Below are 16,978 nucleotides of genomic sequence, written 5' to 3' on the forward strand. Positions count from 1 at the left end.
GTTTCACGGTGCAACTTAGTTTATTTAATTAGAACGGGGACAGGACCCATGGGCAAAAAGAGCTTGTATGAAGCTGGTGGTTATATGCTTAGTGCTCAAGGGGGAGGGGATATGCAGGGAGTATTAAATCAAAGATGTCTTTGAATTTCTACTTGTAAAAATAATATTTCTCTGGTGCTTATCATTCAGTTTGATATTAATTATCGGTGAGATTTACAGGCAGTCATGAGACCCTTTAAGAATGTAGCAACCTTATCAAAACTATGCAGGTATCGGTCAGCCTTCTGGGCTGAAGGTGAACATTTTTCTGCTTCTGTCCCTCATCAATTAGACTGGATGAGTTCTGGGATTCCTTTCAGGAATAATATTTAAAGTTTGGGAAGTTCCCATGTAAGAGGAAGTGGTCTTTTTTCTTTTAAAGTTTTGCATTTTGGGGGTGCCTGGAGGCTCAGTCGGTTAAGCATCTGCCTTCATCTCAGGTCATGATCCCAGGGTCCTGGGATTGAGTCCTGCATCGGGCTCCCTGCTCAGCGGGGAGTCTGCTTTTCCCTCTACCCTTCCCCCCTGCTCATGATCTCTCTCTCTCTCTCTCTCACTCTCACTCTCTCACACTCTCTCTCTCTCTCTCTCAAATAAATCTTAAAAAAAAATAAAGTTTTGTATTTTGGACATAGTTTCTCAAACCAATTCAGGAAGTAGAATAACTGAAAACGATAGTATTCTTGTAAAAAAGATGAAATAGTGATGTACTAAATTTCACAATATATTAAGTATGTTACCCTTGTGCTACAGTAAGTAACATTTTGTGCTAATTAAAACAGACAAGTGGTAGCAGGTGCTGAAAGTTTTATAGAAAGGTTAAAATTAATCAAATCCTGTTTATATTTTTCGATGTGAATTGAGAAGTTCAAGTTAGTAACTTAATTTTAAAGTCCATTGTTCCAGGGCACCTGGGTGGCTCAGTCGTTAAGCATCTGCTTTTGGCTCAGGTCATGATCCCAGGGTCCTGGGATCGAGCCCCACATCAGGCTCCCTGCTCCGCGGGAAGCCTGCCTCCCCTCTCCCCCTCTCCTTGCTTGTGTTCCCTCTCTTGCTGTCTCTCTCTCTGTCAAATAAATAAATAAAATCTTTAAAAAAAATAATAAAGTCCATTGTTCCAGAAAATAGAACAAGGACCAATGAGGAAGAAAATTCAAGGAGACAGGTATTATAGTTAAATATTGACAGTGGAACTTAACAAATAGCCATTTAATAATGATGGTTCCTGTCAAGTTATTTAAAAACTTTTCCCTGAGATTCATAGTTTTTTTGGAAAATAAGATTGCAGTGCCTATTCTTTATAATTACTTTACATGCTTAAGTATTCATTTCCTATGAGAATTTTATGCTTTGTGTTAAAAGAGTGTTTTTCTTCTCATTCAGCAAGCTTACTTCCTGTTTCCTTCTAGTGTCTTTTGTTAATAATAATCTAAATGCTTTGGTTCAAATTTTTGTGACCAGTACCAGGAAAAGGCAGCATAGAATTTAAAACTCTCTTACGGCAACTTAAGTTTAAATCAGACTTTTAGTTAATAGCTATAAATTTAATTACTTTGAGCAGATTGCAAAGATTTTAGTAATAAATTATTTCATAGAACTGGCTTTGCAAAGTTCTGTGGGTATTGTTCTTTCTAAAAGTCAACTGTATTAACATTATAAACATTTATATCCCCCATTGGCAGAAGGTCTATCATTAATTTTAAACAAGAGGTAATCTTTTTTTTTTTTTTTTTAAGATTTTATTTATTTCGTTGGGGTGGGGCAGAGGGAGAGGAAAACCCCAAGCACACTCCACGCTGGGTTTGGAGCACATCTTGGAGCTCGATCCATGACCCTGAGATCATCACCTGAGCGGAAATCAAGAGTCAGATGCTCAACTGAACCACCTAGGTGCCCCTAAACAAGAGGCAATACTGAACAAAATAATTTTCATTGTCTAGCTGAACGTAGTAAACTATTTGAATAGCTTAGTGAAGTCTCTTTGTAAAACTGCTTAAAAATTCAAATAAGTAATTAAGTTTGTTCCAAATAGTAACTGATATATGCATATAACATATACATATATATACACACACACATATACATATAACGCTTAAAGTACATTTATTGAAAATTTGGTATTGTGTTCAGTCTAATTTCTGGGAAAGTATGGCATGAACCTTGCATCTATAGATGTAAAGCTTTCCCATATTCTTAAAACTGCTTGGGGTACCTGGGTGGCTCAGTCATTAAGCATCTACCTTCGGCTCAGGTCATGATCTCAGGGTCCTGGAGATCAAGCCCCGCATCACGTTCCCTGCTCAGCAGGGGGCCTGTTTCTCCCTCTCCCTCTGCTGCTCCCACTGCTTGTGCTCTCCTGCTCTCTGCCAAATAAATAAAATAAATAAAATCTTTAAAAAAAAAATGCTTTACAAAGTATATACTGGTAGAGTTTTGTGAATTATTTCAAACCTTCATCACTATCCTTAATCCACCCTTTCCACCACCTCTGGTGGATGACCTTACTACTCTTTTTTAACTACTGAGGTTAAGGCCGTTTTTTGTATGCACTTTCCCACCTCAGATTTCCCACCTTCTTTCTGGTTTGGATGGAAGGGCTGTTCCTTCACTTTTCGAAACTTAACTCTTTCACCTCTTTTCTTTATTTTTATTTTTTATTTTTTTTAAAGATTTTATTTATTTTTTAGAGAGCGAGCGAGAGAGAAACAGCATGAGAGGGGAGAGGGTCAGAGGGAGAAGCAGGCTCCCCACTGAGCCGGGAGCCCGATGTGGGACTCGATCCCAGGACCCTGGGATCATGACCTGAGCCGAAGGCAGACGCTTAACCATCTGAGCCACCCAGGCGCCCTCACCTCTTTTCTTCTTCTTGTCTCCCCAGAGTATTTTCTACCATTACTCTTTAAAGAGGAATTTGTAGTTACTGCCTTTCCAGTCTCTCACCATCCTCTTCTGTTTTCATCATATTGCAGAAACTTGTTTCTGGTAATATGAATACTAATTGCCAATCTAGTGACCGTATTCACTGTCCAGCTCTTTTGCTTCATTTGCAACAGTTGACTGCATCCTTTCCTTGAAACTTCTCTTCTGTGGCCCTAGTTAAATCTACTTCCTAGTTTCCCTTCTGTAATCTTTGACTCCTTTTCCTTTGTCTAGCTTCTAAACATAGGCATTTCTCCAAGGTTTTGCTCTAGTTGCCTTTAATATTTCTTACCTGTACTCTCTTGGTCGGTGCTTAATTTTGAGGCTCCAAGATAGTTTGAAAGCTACTGGTCTACGCTCCTGCAATGATTTGACTCCTTGGTTCTCTGTGGTTGAGATGCTCTGATGGTTAATTTTATGTGTCCATTTGATTGTGCCTTGGGGTGCTCAGACATTTGGTCAAACGTTAATATAAGTTTGTCTGTAAGGGTGTTTCTGGATGAGATTAATATTTGAATCCATAGAATGAGTAAAGACAGATTGCCCTCCCTAAGGTGGGTGGACCTCATCCAACCAGTTCAGTGCCTGAATAGAACAAAGCAGCTGACCCTACTTCTAATGAGGGGAAATTCCTCCAGCCTAGCTGCCTTTGAGCTGGAACATGGGTTTTTTTTTTTTTCCTGCCTGTGGACTCCAGCTGAAACATCAGCTCTTCCTGGGTCTTGAGCCTATTGGACTAAGATGGGAACTATACCATTGTCTCCAGGGTCTCCAGCTTGCCAGCTGACAGATCTTGAGGCCTGTCAGCCTCTATAATCACAGGAGCCAACGTCTTATAGTAAATCTCTTTACATGTGTGTATATATGGGATATTGCTCTCTCATTGATCTTAAATGGATGCCTACAGCCATTAGCAGAGAGAAATTTCCCAGTAGAAAATTGGAGAAATTAAATGATCTTCAAATCTATGCATTTAGCTCTGGAATAGAATACTTCTAGATGGTAACCAAACAACTACATGAATTTACAAACGTAAAATATTTACTAGAAAACTCACTATCTTCCCCCCACAGACTTTTTTCTTTGTTACATATATTAGATAATAGCATTAGCAATTTTTTATTTGTCTCTTTCATTGGTTGAAAAATATTTGAGGATACAATGTATGGGTTACAGATTAATCATTCACAGACCTAATCCTTAAAGAACTTGGGTTAGAAGGGAGAGACACCATGTGTGTGCATATAACTGCAGTACAAAATAGAAAGCCTTGAATGCTACATAAAGGTTTGTGCAAAATCAGTGGAGAAAAGAGATGATTTGATGCCTAGGTTGTTTGAGTGGAATTTAAGGGCAGGACTGGGGCCAAGAGTTGAGGGAATAGGTGTAAAGTATAAAAAAAATTTTTTTTTTTTTTTTAAGATTTTACTTATTTATTTGACAGAGACAAGCGAGAGAGGGAACACAAGCAGGGGGAGTGGGAGAGGGAGAAACAGGCTTCCCGCGGAGCAAGGAGCCCGATGTGGGACTCGATCCCAGGATGCCGGGATCATGACCTGAGCCGAAGGTAGACGCTTAACAGCTGAGCCACCCAGCCACCCCTAAAGTGTAAAATGTAAAAAAAAAAAAAAATTTGTTACAGAAAGAATGAAGAAAAACCAAAAACCTAATGTTCCTGTATAAGATGACACATTTGCAACTCAACTGTTTTTTACTTTGTAAAAACAAAATAAAAACAGAACTTTTCAGGTGTTTTTATCTTGATGTATGACTAGAGAATTATAGTCTATTTCTGTCACTGTCAGTTGAAACTTATATAGAAAATTGCAGAAATTAAGTGATCTGTGTGATCTATGATCTATAACCTTCTTGAAAGGAAAGACCTAGGGGCACCTGATATAAAATTCTACAAGAATGTAACATTCAATAAAATTAGATTATCTTCAAAGGGCTTTCACATTACGACAAATATAAAACAATGTGATGATATGGTGTTTGGTTCAGACTAAGTACTTAGAAGTGATAGGAGGGGAGAATTGTTTCATGCTAAGTATTAAAGGACACTGTAGATGAAGTAGCATTTTGTTGGGCCTTAAAAAATAACAGATTTTGACTTGGGTTGTGAGGGCAGGTTAGGAGGAAGGCATTGAAGACTAAAAGATTCAGAGGCAGGATAGTTCAGTTTGTGTTTTATAGGAACAGGATATGATTTAAGCTAGTTGGAACATAGAAATCATTTGGTAAGTTCTGGGAAATGCGGTTGGATTAGATTATGGCAAACTTGATATGTCAGACCAGAGAATTTATAGAAATATCAAATCCCATTTTCAGGGTTGTATGGTTTATTTGCTACAGTGCTCGTTCCTATAACACAAATTAACTTACATAATTGGTAAATATTGGCTTGATGTCAGTAAAATGGCTAAGTGGCATTAGTTCAAACATAATCTTTCCAGCATGTAACATTTTAAAACAATCAAGAACAAACTTTCTCACAATTAAAGAGAAGGCCTTAGTAATATGAGAAAATATTAAGGAAAACATTGGAAATCCTGCAGAAGTGTTGTCTTCTAGTGATGATGGTGGTTGAATGAGTGGCTTCAAGAACGACTCCATATTCCACAGTGTTAAGCTCTCTGGTGAAGCAGTAAGTGCAGACAAAGAAGGTGTGAAGACCTTTCTCTTTGCTTTAAGAACTTTCGTGAAGTTCCTAGATTATAGTTTTAACTTCACTGAAATTGGTCTTGGCTAGAAGCAGATGCCCTCAAGAATCCATATCACAAACGAGGAAGCAGGAGTTCCAGGGTTTAAGGCTTCAGAGGATCTAAGACCATAATGCTAGGTGCACATTCAAGTGGAGATTTAACTGTGCACGTATTTTTATAAGGACTTGTTATTTTAGTCGAGGCCTTGATTACAAAGTTACGCTGATTTTGAATAGTTTGCCTTAACTGTGTTTTTTCCCATGAGCTGTGTTATTTTTAGTTGTGATTTTCTAGAACTCAAGGCTTGTTTTGTGTTTTTTTTGTTCTCCCCTTACATGTGCATATCACATTCTAGGAGAAAGGGCTCTGACACATTTTAAAAGAAGGAAATTCATAAAGGAATTGTTGCCCTAAATTTTCAGTAATTTTTCTGACAAGGTCTTTTTGTGTGCCATGATCATTGAACTCCATTAGAATTCTTGAAATGTATGTACTGTATTCTCATTCACTTAATTTTGAATTGAGAATATTCCAATTTTAATTTAATTTCAAAGGAAATTTACATTTGAAATTTGTGTCAGAGTAAGTATTTTTATGTAATAAGTCAAAACACCTCTAAACGGGGCTGCCTTGGTGGCCCAGTCCGTTAAGTATCTCTTGGTTTCAGCTCAGGTTGTGAGCTCAGGGTCGTGAGATCCAGCCCTGTGTTGGCCTCTGCGTTCAGCGTGGAGTCCGTTTAACATTCTTTCCCCCTTCCTCTCCCTCCTCCTCTGCTCCCACTGCGGCCCCCACCTCCACTCCCGGCACCTCCCCACTCAGGCACTTGCACGCGCACTTTCTTTCAAATAAAATCTTTTTTTAAAAAGACACTTCCAAATGGACTCTGCTGTTCGGCTTTGTTGGGTAGTGAATTTATCTTGTTAAAGCATTGCACACAGAGTTTGATCAGACATAAACTTTTAAAGGACTGTCAGGATGTTTGCATAAGTTTATTAACATGGAAAGTGCCTGCTCACTCCTAAAACTCATTGTCTTACATAAAGAACCAGCTGCTTTCTTGGAATTTGAGGCCAAAGTTGAAAAAATAGAATTCCTGGTTACTAGAGGAGTCCCAAATGGGCCTGATCTTTCCACTTTCTTAAAACAGCATAGTCCTTTAATTTTATTCAGCTGTTAACTCTCTGAAGCATTTATTTCGGGAAGATTTTGAATGGAAATATCTTTAGCATTCCAGTCTTGTTGACCAGTACAGAGTATAGCCCACTTCTACTTTTGAGCAAGTAAAACCAATGAACTTCAAGGCTCATTAGCTGGTATTACTTTTACAAAGATAGAAATCTATTATATAAAACTTTGTTATTGATATGATTTATTTTCTCTCCATATCTTTGTACATACTTTTGTAAAAATGGGTTTGTGCTATGCTTCTATTTAGCATTTGGGGATCTTTTACTTTTAAAATAAAAACATTTTTTTGGTTACAGAAAGACCCAAATGGGACCAGTAGTTTGTCAACTGGAAGTTCTCTTCTACAAGAAATTGAAGTACAGAATGAGGAAGTGGCAGCTTTTTGTCAGTCCATTACAAAGTAAGGAATTTTTCTTTATAAATTAAAGATTTTTTTATTAAATACTCGCTTTGAAAAAGTTAACTTGCAAACAAGCTTAGTACTAATAATTCTAAAATTTTTAAAATTTTAATTATGTTTTCCCTGTGGCTAAAATTTCAAGACCATTAATTAACACATTAACACCAACTGCAGTTGAACCTGTATCTTTACCTGTTTAGTTTGTGAGTATTTAGAAGAAAAAATTGAGGTCAGACAGTTAATTAACCATTGAAAACATGCCTTAAACATATATAAGTTTTGGTACACTTAGAAAATGCCTGTTTTTGTTTTAGGGAGACTTAATTTTCTGTAAACATTCTGACATTCAAAATACTGTCCTCCTTTAAGAGATGCTTTAAAAGATTACAGGAGCAAATACATTTTCTGAAGGTTAGGAAAATGTATTTCTAAAATATTCTTTTTATCTTAAATATGTCTAATACTTCTTATAGATGAGGAAACTGAGACTCAGAGAAGTTACCTACTAAAATTTACTCAGCTAGCCAGCAGCATAGAGAGCCAGGTCTCCTTTGCTTCTGATTCAGTGTGTTTTCTTTCCATTGTATCACTGTATTAGTCTGGACTTCTGTTGTGAGTGCTAGAAACCCATCTTAAACGAGCTTAAATCAAGAACAGTCATATATTGATTCATAAACCCCTATAGCAGAAAGAGGAAGGATAGAGCAGAACTCAGTGACAGCAAGATCTTGGAATTCACACACTTGAATTGATCCCTCCTCCCTTTGGATTCCCCTTTCCCATTTTCATCCTTTCCTTCTTCCTGCCCTTCCTTCCTGCATGTTGGCTTCATTTTCTACTACTGCAGATGGGGTTTTGAAGGCAGGGAATATAGCCACTGATAGCTTAGACTTCATATTCTAATGGTCTTGCTATCAGAGAGGAAAGGGAGTCCTCTTAGCCTGCACCAGATACAAAAATCCCACGGAAGGAAAGAGTGGAATAACAAACATTGTGGCCAAGGGGTTGAAATCTATTATCAAAAGAAAGTATATCACTACTGAGGGATTTATTCTGAATTCACTATTTTCCTCAGTGTGGTCTGCTTTAAGCAAAACAGAGTTTGGGGTTCCCAAATCATTTTTGAGTATATACATCATTTTAATGTTTAAGGAGCTTATTAACTAGATTTTCTAGACTTTTGGTAGTATTTCATTAAAATTCTGTCTTTGTTACCTCTTTTTTTTTTTTTTTTTCCGTAAAGATTTTATTTATTTATTTGACAGAGAGATAGCGAGAGCAGGAACACAAGCGGGGGGAGTGGGAGAGCGAGAAGCAGGCTTCCTGCCGAGCAGGGAGCCCGATGTGGGACTCGATCCCAGGACCCTGGGATCATGACCTGAGCCGAAGGCAGACGCTTAACGACTGAGCCACCCAGGCGCCCTCTTTGTTACCTCTTAACCAGCATTTCTTTTCTTCAGAATACCTTAGGGGAGAAAAAGAAGAAAAATATCAGTAGAGCCACTTTTTCTTTCCTGCAAAGTTTACTCTTAACTGGATTTTTAAAATCTGGTTTTTCAGTAGGCATTTAAGATGGAAGAGACATTTAGGTGACTTAGTATTCAAATTACGTGTATTATAAGTTACCTATGCCTTCATGTGATTATACCGTGTGTGTGTGGTTAATAATTTGGAAATACTCTTTTGCCTTAATTGTTTGGAAGTAATCTGTTACGTGTTTATGTAGTTCCTTCAGTTTTCTCCCTAAATAAGCCCTATATGCTTTCTGTTAGACTGTGTTGAGTGACTATGGCATTTAAGCTTTACAGGTGGAGAAATTAGGCTGATATCTACCTTTTCTCCCCATTTGAATCTTAGAGTTATTTACAGACTCTGCCACTAAGCTAAAATGATTATTTTTATTTACGCACACAGTGGCTTACGTAATCTGAAACCCCAGATGAACTAAGGAGAGAATGTCTTCTTTTTGTAATTTTATTTCCATTAGTAGAGAGTGATTGCAACAAATATTTCAGAGAAGTAAGAAACAGAGGTGTTTTTGAAGCCATGTTCTAGGCTCCTCTTTTCCCGTGTGACTTTGGAGATTGGGGTCAGGAGGTGTCCCTTGAAGAAATTAATGGCTCTATTTTTTCCAGTATGGTCATTTCTGCACTGGAATTTACACTCTTACTCCTTAAACTCCTTACGTTTTGAAATCTCCTAAAATGATTCATTTAGTCATTTTAACTCAGCTATGAAAGATTTGTCAGGTATTTGTTTACAATTAAGATTACTTGTGTAACAGACTGATACATTTTTTTTTTCTTGTGTGAAATTAGGGAGTTGGATTAGTGATCTCAAGAGTCTCTTTTAGTTTAAAGGACTAAAATGGGGCTGCCTGGGTGGCTCAGTCGTTAAAGCGTCTGCCTTCGGCTCAGGTCATGATCCCAGGGTCCTGGGATCAAGCCCCGCATCAGGCTCCCTGCTCAGTGGGAAGCCTGCTTCTCCCTCTCCCACTTCCCCTGCTTGTGTTTCCTCTTGCTGTGTCTCTCTCTGTCAAATAAATAAAATCTTTAAAAAAAAAAAAAATTCCAGTTAGTTAACATATAGGTACAATATTAGTTTCAGATGTACAATATAGTGATTCAACACTTCCATGTATCACCTGTGCTCGTCACAATAAGTGCACTCCTTAATTCCCATCACCTATTTAACCCATTCCCTCACCCACCTCCTCTTAGTAACCATCACTTTGTTCTGTATAGTTAAGAGTCTGTTTCTTGGGGACACATGGGTGGCTCAGTCAGTTAAGGGTCTGACATGATCTCAGCTCAGGTCTGGATCTCAGGGTCATGAGTTCAAACTCCATGCTAGGCTTCATGCTGGGCATGGAACCTACATAAAGAAAAAAGAGTCTGTTTCTTGGTTTGCCTTTCTCTCTTCCCCTCCCCCCTTGGCTCATTTATTTGTTTCTTAAATTCCACATATGAGTGAAATCATGGTATTTGTCTTTTTTGACTTATTTCTCTAAGCATAGTACTCTCCAGCTCCATCCATGTCATTGCAAATGGCAAGCTTTTATTCTTTGTTATGGCTGAGTAATATTCCATTATATATTCCAGTATTCCATTATATATATATGTATATATAACTATGTATGTATGTGTGTGTGTATATATATACATATATACACATATATATATAAGTATCAGTGGACACTTGAGCTGTTTCTATAATTTGGCTATTATAGATAATGCTGCTATAAACATTGGGGAGCCTGATGAGGGGCTCAATCCCAGGACCCTGGGATCATGACCTGAGCTGAAGGCAGACACTTAACTGACTGAGCCACCCAGGCGTCCCAAGATTTTATTTATTTTAGAGAGAGAGAGAGCTCAAGCAGGGGGAAGAATAGAGGGGGAGGGATAGGATGGGGGAAAGAATCTCAAGCACACTCCATGCTCAGCATGGAGCCGGTCGAGGGGCTTAATCTCAGGACCCTGAGATCATGACCTGAGCTGAAACCAAAAGTCACACACTTAACCAACTGAGCCCCCCAGGTGTCCCTCTCCTGATCCTTTTCTTTTTGTCAACTCAAACTATTTTATTCTATTCCTATGACTTGATTATTTTAATCTCTACAGAAGCAAATATACAACACTTCAAGCATTCATTCCATTTATATTCCTATGAAAAGCAGATAGGAGGATTTGATCTTGTCTTCTAACCTCCAGAAAAAAGTCAGTTAAAGGAAGGCTACAAGTTTAAATAAGGCATCAAATTTTCCTTTGTTTTCTGATAACAGAAGTGCTGTCTGGAGAAGAGCCATATATACCGTACTCCTGTATTTCAATTTACCAACTGTGTTGTTCCTGTGAATACCTTCACAGGCAATTCTTGCCATTCCCTAAGTTTTAGAATCATTTTGAGACAATAAAGGCCTATAGCACTGTAAAAACTGGTAATGATTTTTTATTGTTGTCTAACAACCTCTGCCCCCAAAATGTAGGGAAAAGACTCTAAGGAAAAGATTTTTAAAAGACAACAGACTTTTTGTCCCTCTCACAATTGCAGTTGAAGGTTACTTTGCCTATATTCTCAGTGGATTCATTAAAAGTATACATTTTGTGTAATGATACTGTATAGCCAAAAAATCTGAAGCAGAAAACCTCATTTAATGCCTTGTATCCAGTGTATGCCTGGTTAATGTTGATAATGTTACCACAGATATCCTGGCAGTACTTAATCTCTTTTCTGGGATTCCTTTTATCTAAAAGGCAAATGCTGGGGGTGCCTGGGTGGCTCAGTCGTTAAGCATCTGCCTTGGGCTCAGGTCGTGATCCTGGGGTCCTGGGATCGAGCCCCGCATCGGGCTCCCTGCTCAGTGGGAAGCCTGCTTCTCCCTCTCCCACCCCCTCTGCTTGTGTTCCTTCTCTCCCTGTGTCTCTCTCTATCAAATAAATAAAAATCTTAAAAATAAATAAATAAATAAAAGGCAAATGCTGGTATTTGGAGTTTGACTGGGGTCCATTCATTACAGTTCTCAAGAGCTGCTCTAGAATTGAACAAAGACACAGAACTGAATGGCTGTAAGCATGCAAAGTTTTGTTTAGGGCTCTCAAATGCAGCTTTAAAAAATTTTTTTATTCCTTCTTTCTTGTGAACAGATTGAAGACCAACTTTCCATATACTAATCACTGCACAAATCCAGGCTATTTGTTAAGTCCAGTTACAGTACAAAGAAACATATGTGGAGAAAATGCTAGCGTGAAGGTCTCCATTGAAATTGAAGGATTTCAATTGCCAGTTACTTTTACATGTGATGGTAGGTTGATAGTTTCCCAACGATCTTGTTTTGCTCTGATTAGGGAGAAATGTTTAAAATGTTAATTTTAATCATTCTTGACCCTGTTACCATTAGGTATCCTTTTTAAAAATTTTGTGTTGTGTGTGTGGTAAAATACTTAACATTCATTAGTTACCCTTTTCAAAAAATTGGCATTCATTTGGATAATTTTCTGGTTAGGACTAGTGGGAAAATAGTTTACCTTTATTACTGCATATTACTCTGAAAAATGCTGAGTAGTTTTGATTAATTGATGGCCCTTGGCCAAGGTCCCAAAGCATGAGATTGAAAGGCTAATTATAGTCCAATGCTTTTTTTTTTTTTTTTCATTTTATGGCAAAAAGAGTGCTTGTTTATAAAGAGCTGTCAGTGAAATTGAAATTCCAGGTATTTTGCTAAGCTCCTCAAAGAAGATAATTCTCCTTTGGTTCTAACTCTTTCTTCCAAATTTGGTGTGGATATCCTTTCTAGAAATGTATCCTTAAGTCTGTAGGAAATTTTTTGTCATAGTTTATTGAGTCTCATGACGTATATTGTTTTAATGGGATTCCAACAGTAGAATAAGAGCCTCTATTTCTACAGTACTTTGGCCTAAAAATGATGCCATTTTTTTCTGTAATGGTTATGACTAGGAATATGTCCAATATTTGGATACTTTCTTGTAGCTTTGCACTTTTCAAGGCTCTTTGAAAAAAATATGAATCTGAAACAAAAATGTTAGCCAACTATAACAATCATTCTTTTAGTTTCTAAAGGAAGAACTATTCTTATAAAGCATACTTTAAATTTTGATTTGGGGAATTATTTAAAACCCACATGTTGTAAGAATTACTACTAAGATTAAAGTAAAGAAAGGTCAGTAGGCCCCTTGATAGAAATAGTAAGCATTGATGACAAATGTTTTAATTTGTATCAAATTTTGACTTGATTTATCAAGATATGATTACTTTTCGAGAAAATATCTCAAAATGCCTATTGTTTGGTTCTTCATAAATGTGTACATTTACAATGCATATCTCTGTTAAGAAATGTAACCATATTATGGCAGAAGTGTGTCCAAATGATAAATGTTACCATACAGTTGACTGTTCAGAAATGTACCCATTGCATTGGATATTTTACAGCCTTTTCTGCCAATCTGTTGATTTTCATGAAGTCTGAACTTAGTAATGTCTTCTAAATTGAACATAGGAGCTCTAAGTACGAAATAGATTAAGAGGTTACTTTAAGTTTTCTAAATGTGTTGTAATCTTAGTATCCAGCTATTGTCAAGAATGATAATTGAATAATACTTCCTACTTGCTGTATTTTTAGTCTTCATTGGAAAATTTATCAGGAACATGTCAAACATTTAAAATGGTGATTTTTTTTTCCTTATGATTTGGTTTAAATCATCGTTTGCTAGATACTGCTAAATGTCAACCTTTTTGGAGGAAGACTCCAATAGGGAGGTGGCTTTCGTAGCTTAGATCTGCCCTATCTAATACAGTAATCACTAGCCCAATGTGGCTATTGAGTACTCGAAATGTGGCTAATATAGAGTGAGATGTGTTGTACGTGTAAAATACACAGTGGATTTCAAGGACCCAATTTGAAAAGAAATAAGATGTGTCATTGGTAATTTTAAAATGCTGGTTATATGTTGCAGTGACATTTTGGATTTATTAGGTTAAATAAAACATGTTGAAATTAGCTTCACTTGTTTCTTTTTACTATTTTTAATCTGGCTAGTAGAAAATCTTAAATTCTATATGTGATCTACATTATACTGCTGTTGTATAGTACACTCTTAAATGATAAGAATTACATTCTCAATAAGTGTATAGAGTGAAATGAGCAAAATGAAAATGATGCCTCTTTTACAGTGAGTTCTACTGTAGAAATCATTATAATGCAAGCCCTTTGCTGGGTACATGATGACTTGAATCAAGTAGATGTTGGCAGCTATGTTCTGAAAGTTTGTGGTCAAGAGGAAGTGCTGCAGAAGTAAGTATTCGTTTAACTACTAAGCAACATCTTCGGAAATTTAATTTTAAGGAGTTAAATGAGAAAAATTTCAAGTTAAATTTGTAATCTAAGACTACATTGGGTCCTACTAAATTGATTCATTGATCAATAAGCTTATATTGAGATATACTTTGTTTTAAGATGTGTTTAAGTCAGTGGAGGGTTATCAGACATAAATAAGAAGTCGTATTGCCCTTAAGCTTATAGTCTTAAATGGGAAGAATGGTGCGTAATTGGTTGGTAAGTGAATTTAATGGCTTTTTTCTTTCTGCTAAGAGTCGATAGTCACATCATTATAGACTCCATTTTCCTTTTGTAGCATGTACTATTTTCTTTCTTTTTTTTTTTTATACCATTACTTTTCACACAGTGGTCAGCTGTGACTTCCTTTTAATTGCCTGAAATAATCATTATAATTTTTTTCTGAAGCAGATAATTTATTGTATCTAGCTTTTAGTCTAGTTATTTTACGGATTTCATTATTTTAGGTTACTTAAAATGCCCTGCCCTTATTTTTCTTATTTTCTGTTTCATCTTCATCTTCTTTCTTCTGTGCTGTGACTATTCTCATGTAGAATTATTATTTTATTTAAGTGCCCACACTTGGTTAAAAAACTATCTCTACATTTTACCATTCTCTTCAATTTCTGATGCAGATACAAGTTATATTTTACTCTTACCTCTGTAATTTCTAGTTTGAGAATAACATTGATGAATAATTAATATATTTTAATAGTAACCATTGCCTTGGAAGTCATGAATATATTCAAAACTGCCGAAAATGGGACACAGAGATTAAACTACAACTTTTGACCTTCAGCGCAATGTGCCAAAATCTGGCCCGAACAGTAAGTATGTACCTTATAACTGAATTGCATTTGGTTGAATCTGAGTAATTCTGCTAATTAGCCAATTTGCAGTTTGTACATTCTCTAAGATATCTGGGTTGGACTGGTGAATGGATTGGAATGAAGAACTAATTCTATCCACAACAAGGGTTTTAAAGCAGATGGGAGGAGCTTTTCAATCATGGAGTCTTAAGTAACATACTTCTCTGAGCTGGAGGCATATTTGAAAATCAGAGTGGAGGAAATAAAAGTTTGATTTGTAATGGTTTTACACAAGAATGAAAACACAGTTCAAAGAGAAATGAGGAAGGAGGAAAGATTTTGAATACTAAATATGGTTTGGGGGAAGAAAAGATCCACATTGACTTTTGCATCAAACTGAGAAAAATACATTATTCTGCACCAAATGAAAACTACTTCTCTTTTTATTTTATTTTTTTTAAGATTTTATTTATTTATTAGAGAGAGAGCATGAGAGGGGGGAGGATCAGAGGGAGAAGCAGACTCCCTGCCGAGCAGGTAGCCCGATGTGGGGACTCGATCCCGGGACTCCAGGATCATGACCTGAGCCAAATGCAGTTGCTTAACCAACTGAGCCACCCAGGCGCCCCTTCTCTTTTTAAAATACAGTACTTTCAGGCACCTGGGTGGCTCAGTTGCTTAAGCGACTGCCTTCAGCTCGGGCCATGATCCCGGAGTCCTGGGATCGAGTCCCGTATCGGGCTCCCTGCTCGCAGGGAGTCTGCTTCTCCCTTTCACCCTACACCCTCTTGTGCTCTCTCTCTATCTCTCTGTCTCAAATAAATAAAATAAAATCTTAAAAAAATAAAAATAAAATACGGTACTTTCTTTTGAAGTTAAAGCAAATTAGAATGCAGGAAATTAGGCTGTTTTATTACTGTATGAACACTTGATAAATTTTAATCTTTATTCTTCATTTGGTAGAACTTGGATGGAAAAATAGCAGTCATTTCTACTTTATTTTCTTAGGTTTTGCTTCTATGTTTCATAGAATTTATTTCACTTGGGTGAAAACTATTTCATGAAATTCAGTACATTTTAGCAATCTTTAGTGACTTCTCTTCAGTTTCTTAAGGAATGATGTTTTTGAATATATTTACATACTAAGTATGGTAGAAGAGATGTTTTTGAATATATTTACATACTAAGTATGGTAGTAGATATATGGTAGAATATATTTACATACTAAGTATGGTAGAAGAGAAGTACCTTGTTTATTGGGGGTAAGGTTGGGGGACATTTGATTATCATTAGAAAAATAATGCAGACATTCAGATGATCTCTTCCCCATCTGCTCCAACCTCACCAACGTTCTCATTTAGCTGCCAGCCATCTTTAAAAGTGTTTTGTTTTGGAACGCCTGGGTGGCTCAGTCGGTTAAGCGGCTGCGTTCAGCTCAGGTCATGATCCCAGGGTCCTGGGATTGAGCCCCACATCGGGCTACCTGCTCAACGAGGAGTCTGCTTCTCCCTCTCCCTCTGCCTCTCCCCCAGCTGTGCTCTCTCTTTCTCTCAAACAAGTAAAATTTTTTTAAAAAATAAAAATAAATAAAAATTGTTTTGTTTTTTAAAGCTCTCTGTTCTTTCCTTATAGAACAGCAGTAGTTATTACTTTGGGAGCTACTTATATATCAGAAACTAGACTTAAAAGCATTTATGTTTTTTTATTTATAAAATTTTTCAGAATATTGATTTACTTTTTTCCTCAGTTATAAATAGTATTTAATTTTGATAATATTTTAGCCTCTGTTCTGAAAAATCACTTTAGTTTCAAGAATTTATCATACGCTTAACCATATTTAATTTGGCAATAGAAAGACCAAAGAATGGATTTTATTTTTTTGCTAAAAATGTGTATACATATGTTTTTTTAGGCAGAAGATGATAAAACACCTGTGGATTTAAACAAACACTTGCATCAAATGGAAAAACCTTATAAAGAAGTCTTGACAAGGTGTGGCATCTAAAGCATTAATTCCAGGTTTTCAAACTTTGCTTTTGGATGTGAATACCTTCATTTTGGTGAA

At 36.7% G+C, this 16,978-nt stretch overlaps 1 protein-coding gene across 1 annotated transcript in view; it reads left to right on the forward strand.

Annotated features, from left to right (window-relative positions):
* The window catches only part of PIK3C2A (phosphatidylinositol-4-phosphate 3-kinase catalytic subunit type 2 alpha), an 86,898-nt gene that overhangs the window by 39,520 nt on the left and 30,400 nt on the right, over window positions 1–16,978 (forward strand). The window contains exons 4-8 of the mRNA XM_081799240.1: window positions 7,148–7,251; window positions 11,898–12,055; window positions 13,942–14,062; window positions 14,820–14,931; window positions 16,826–16,905. Of these exons, the coding sequence (XP_081655366.1) occupies window positions 7,148–7,251; window positions 11,898–12,055; window positions 13,942–14,062; window positions 14,820–14,931; window positions 16,826–16,905 (575 nt within the window). The remainder of the gene's footprint in view (window positions 1–7,147; window positions 7,252–11,897; window positions 12,056–13,941; window positions 14,063–14,819; window positions 14,932–16,825; window positions 16,906–16,978) is intronic.

Source organism: Leptonychotes weddellii, chromosome 11 (genome assembly GCF_054177405.1).
Source record: "Leptonychotes weddellii isolate Sample4059 chromosome 11, ASM5417740v2, whole genome shotgun sequence".
NCBI classification, from domain to species: domain Eukaryota; kingdom Metazoa; phylum Chordata; class Mammalia; order Carnivora; family Phocidae; genus Leptonychotes; species Leptonychotes weddellii.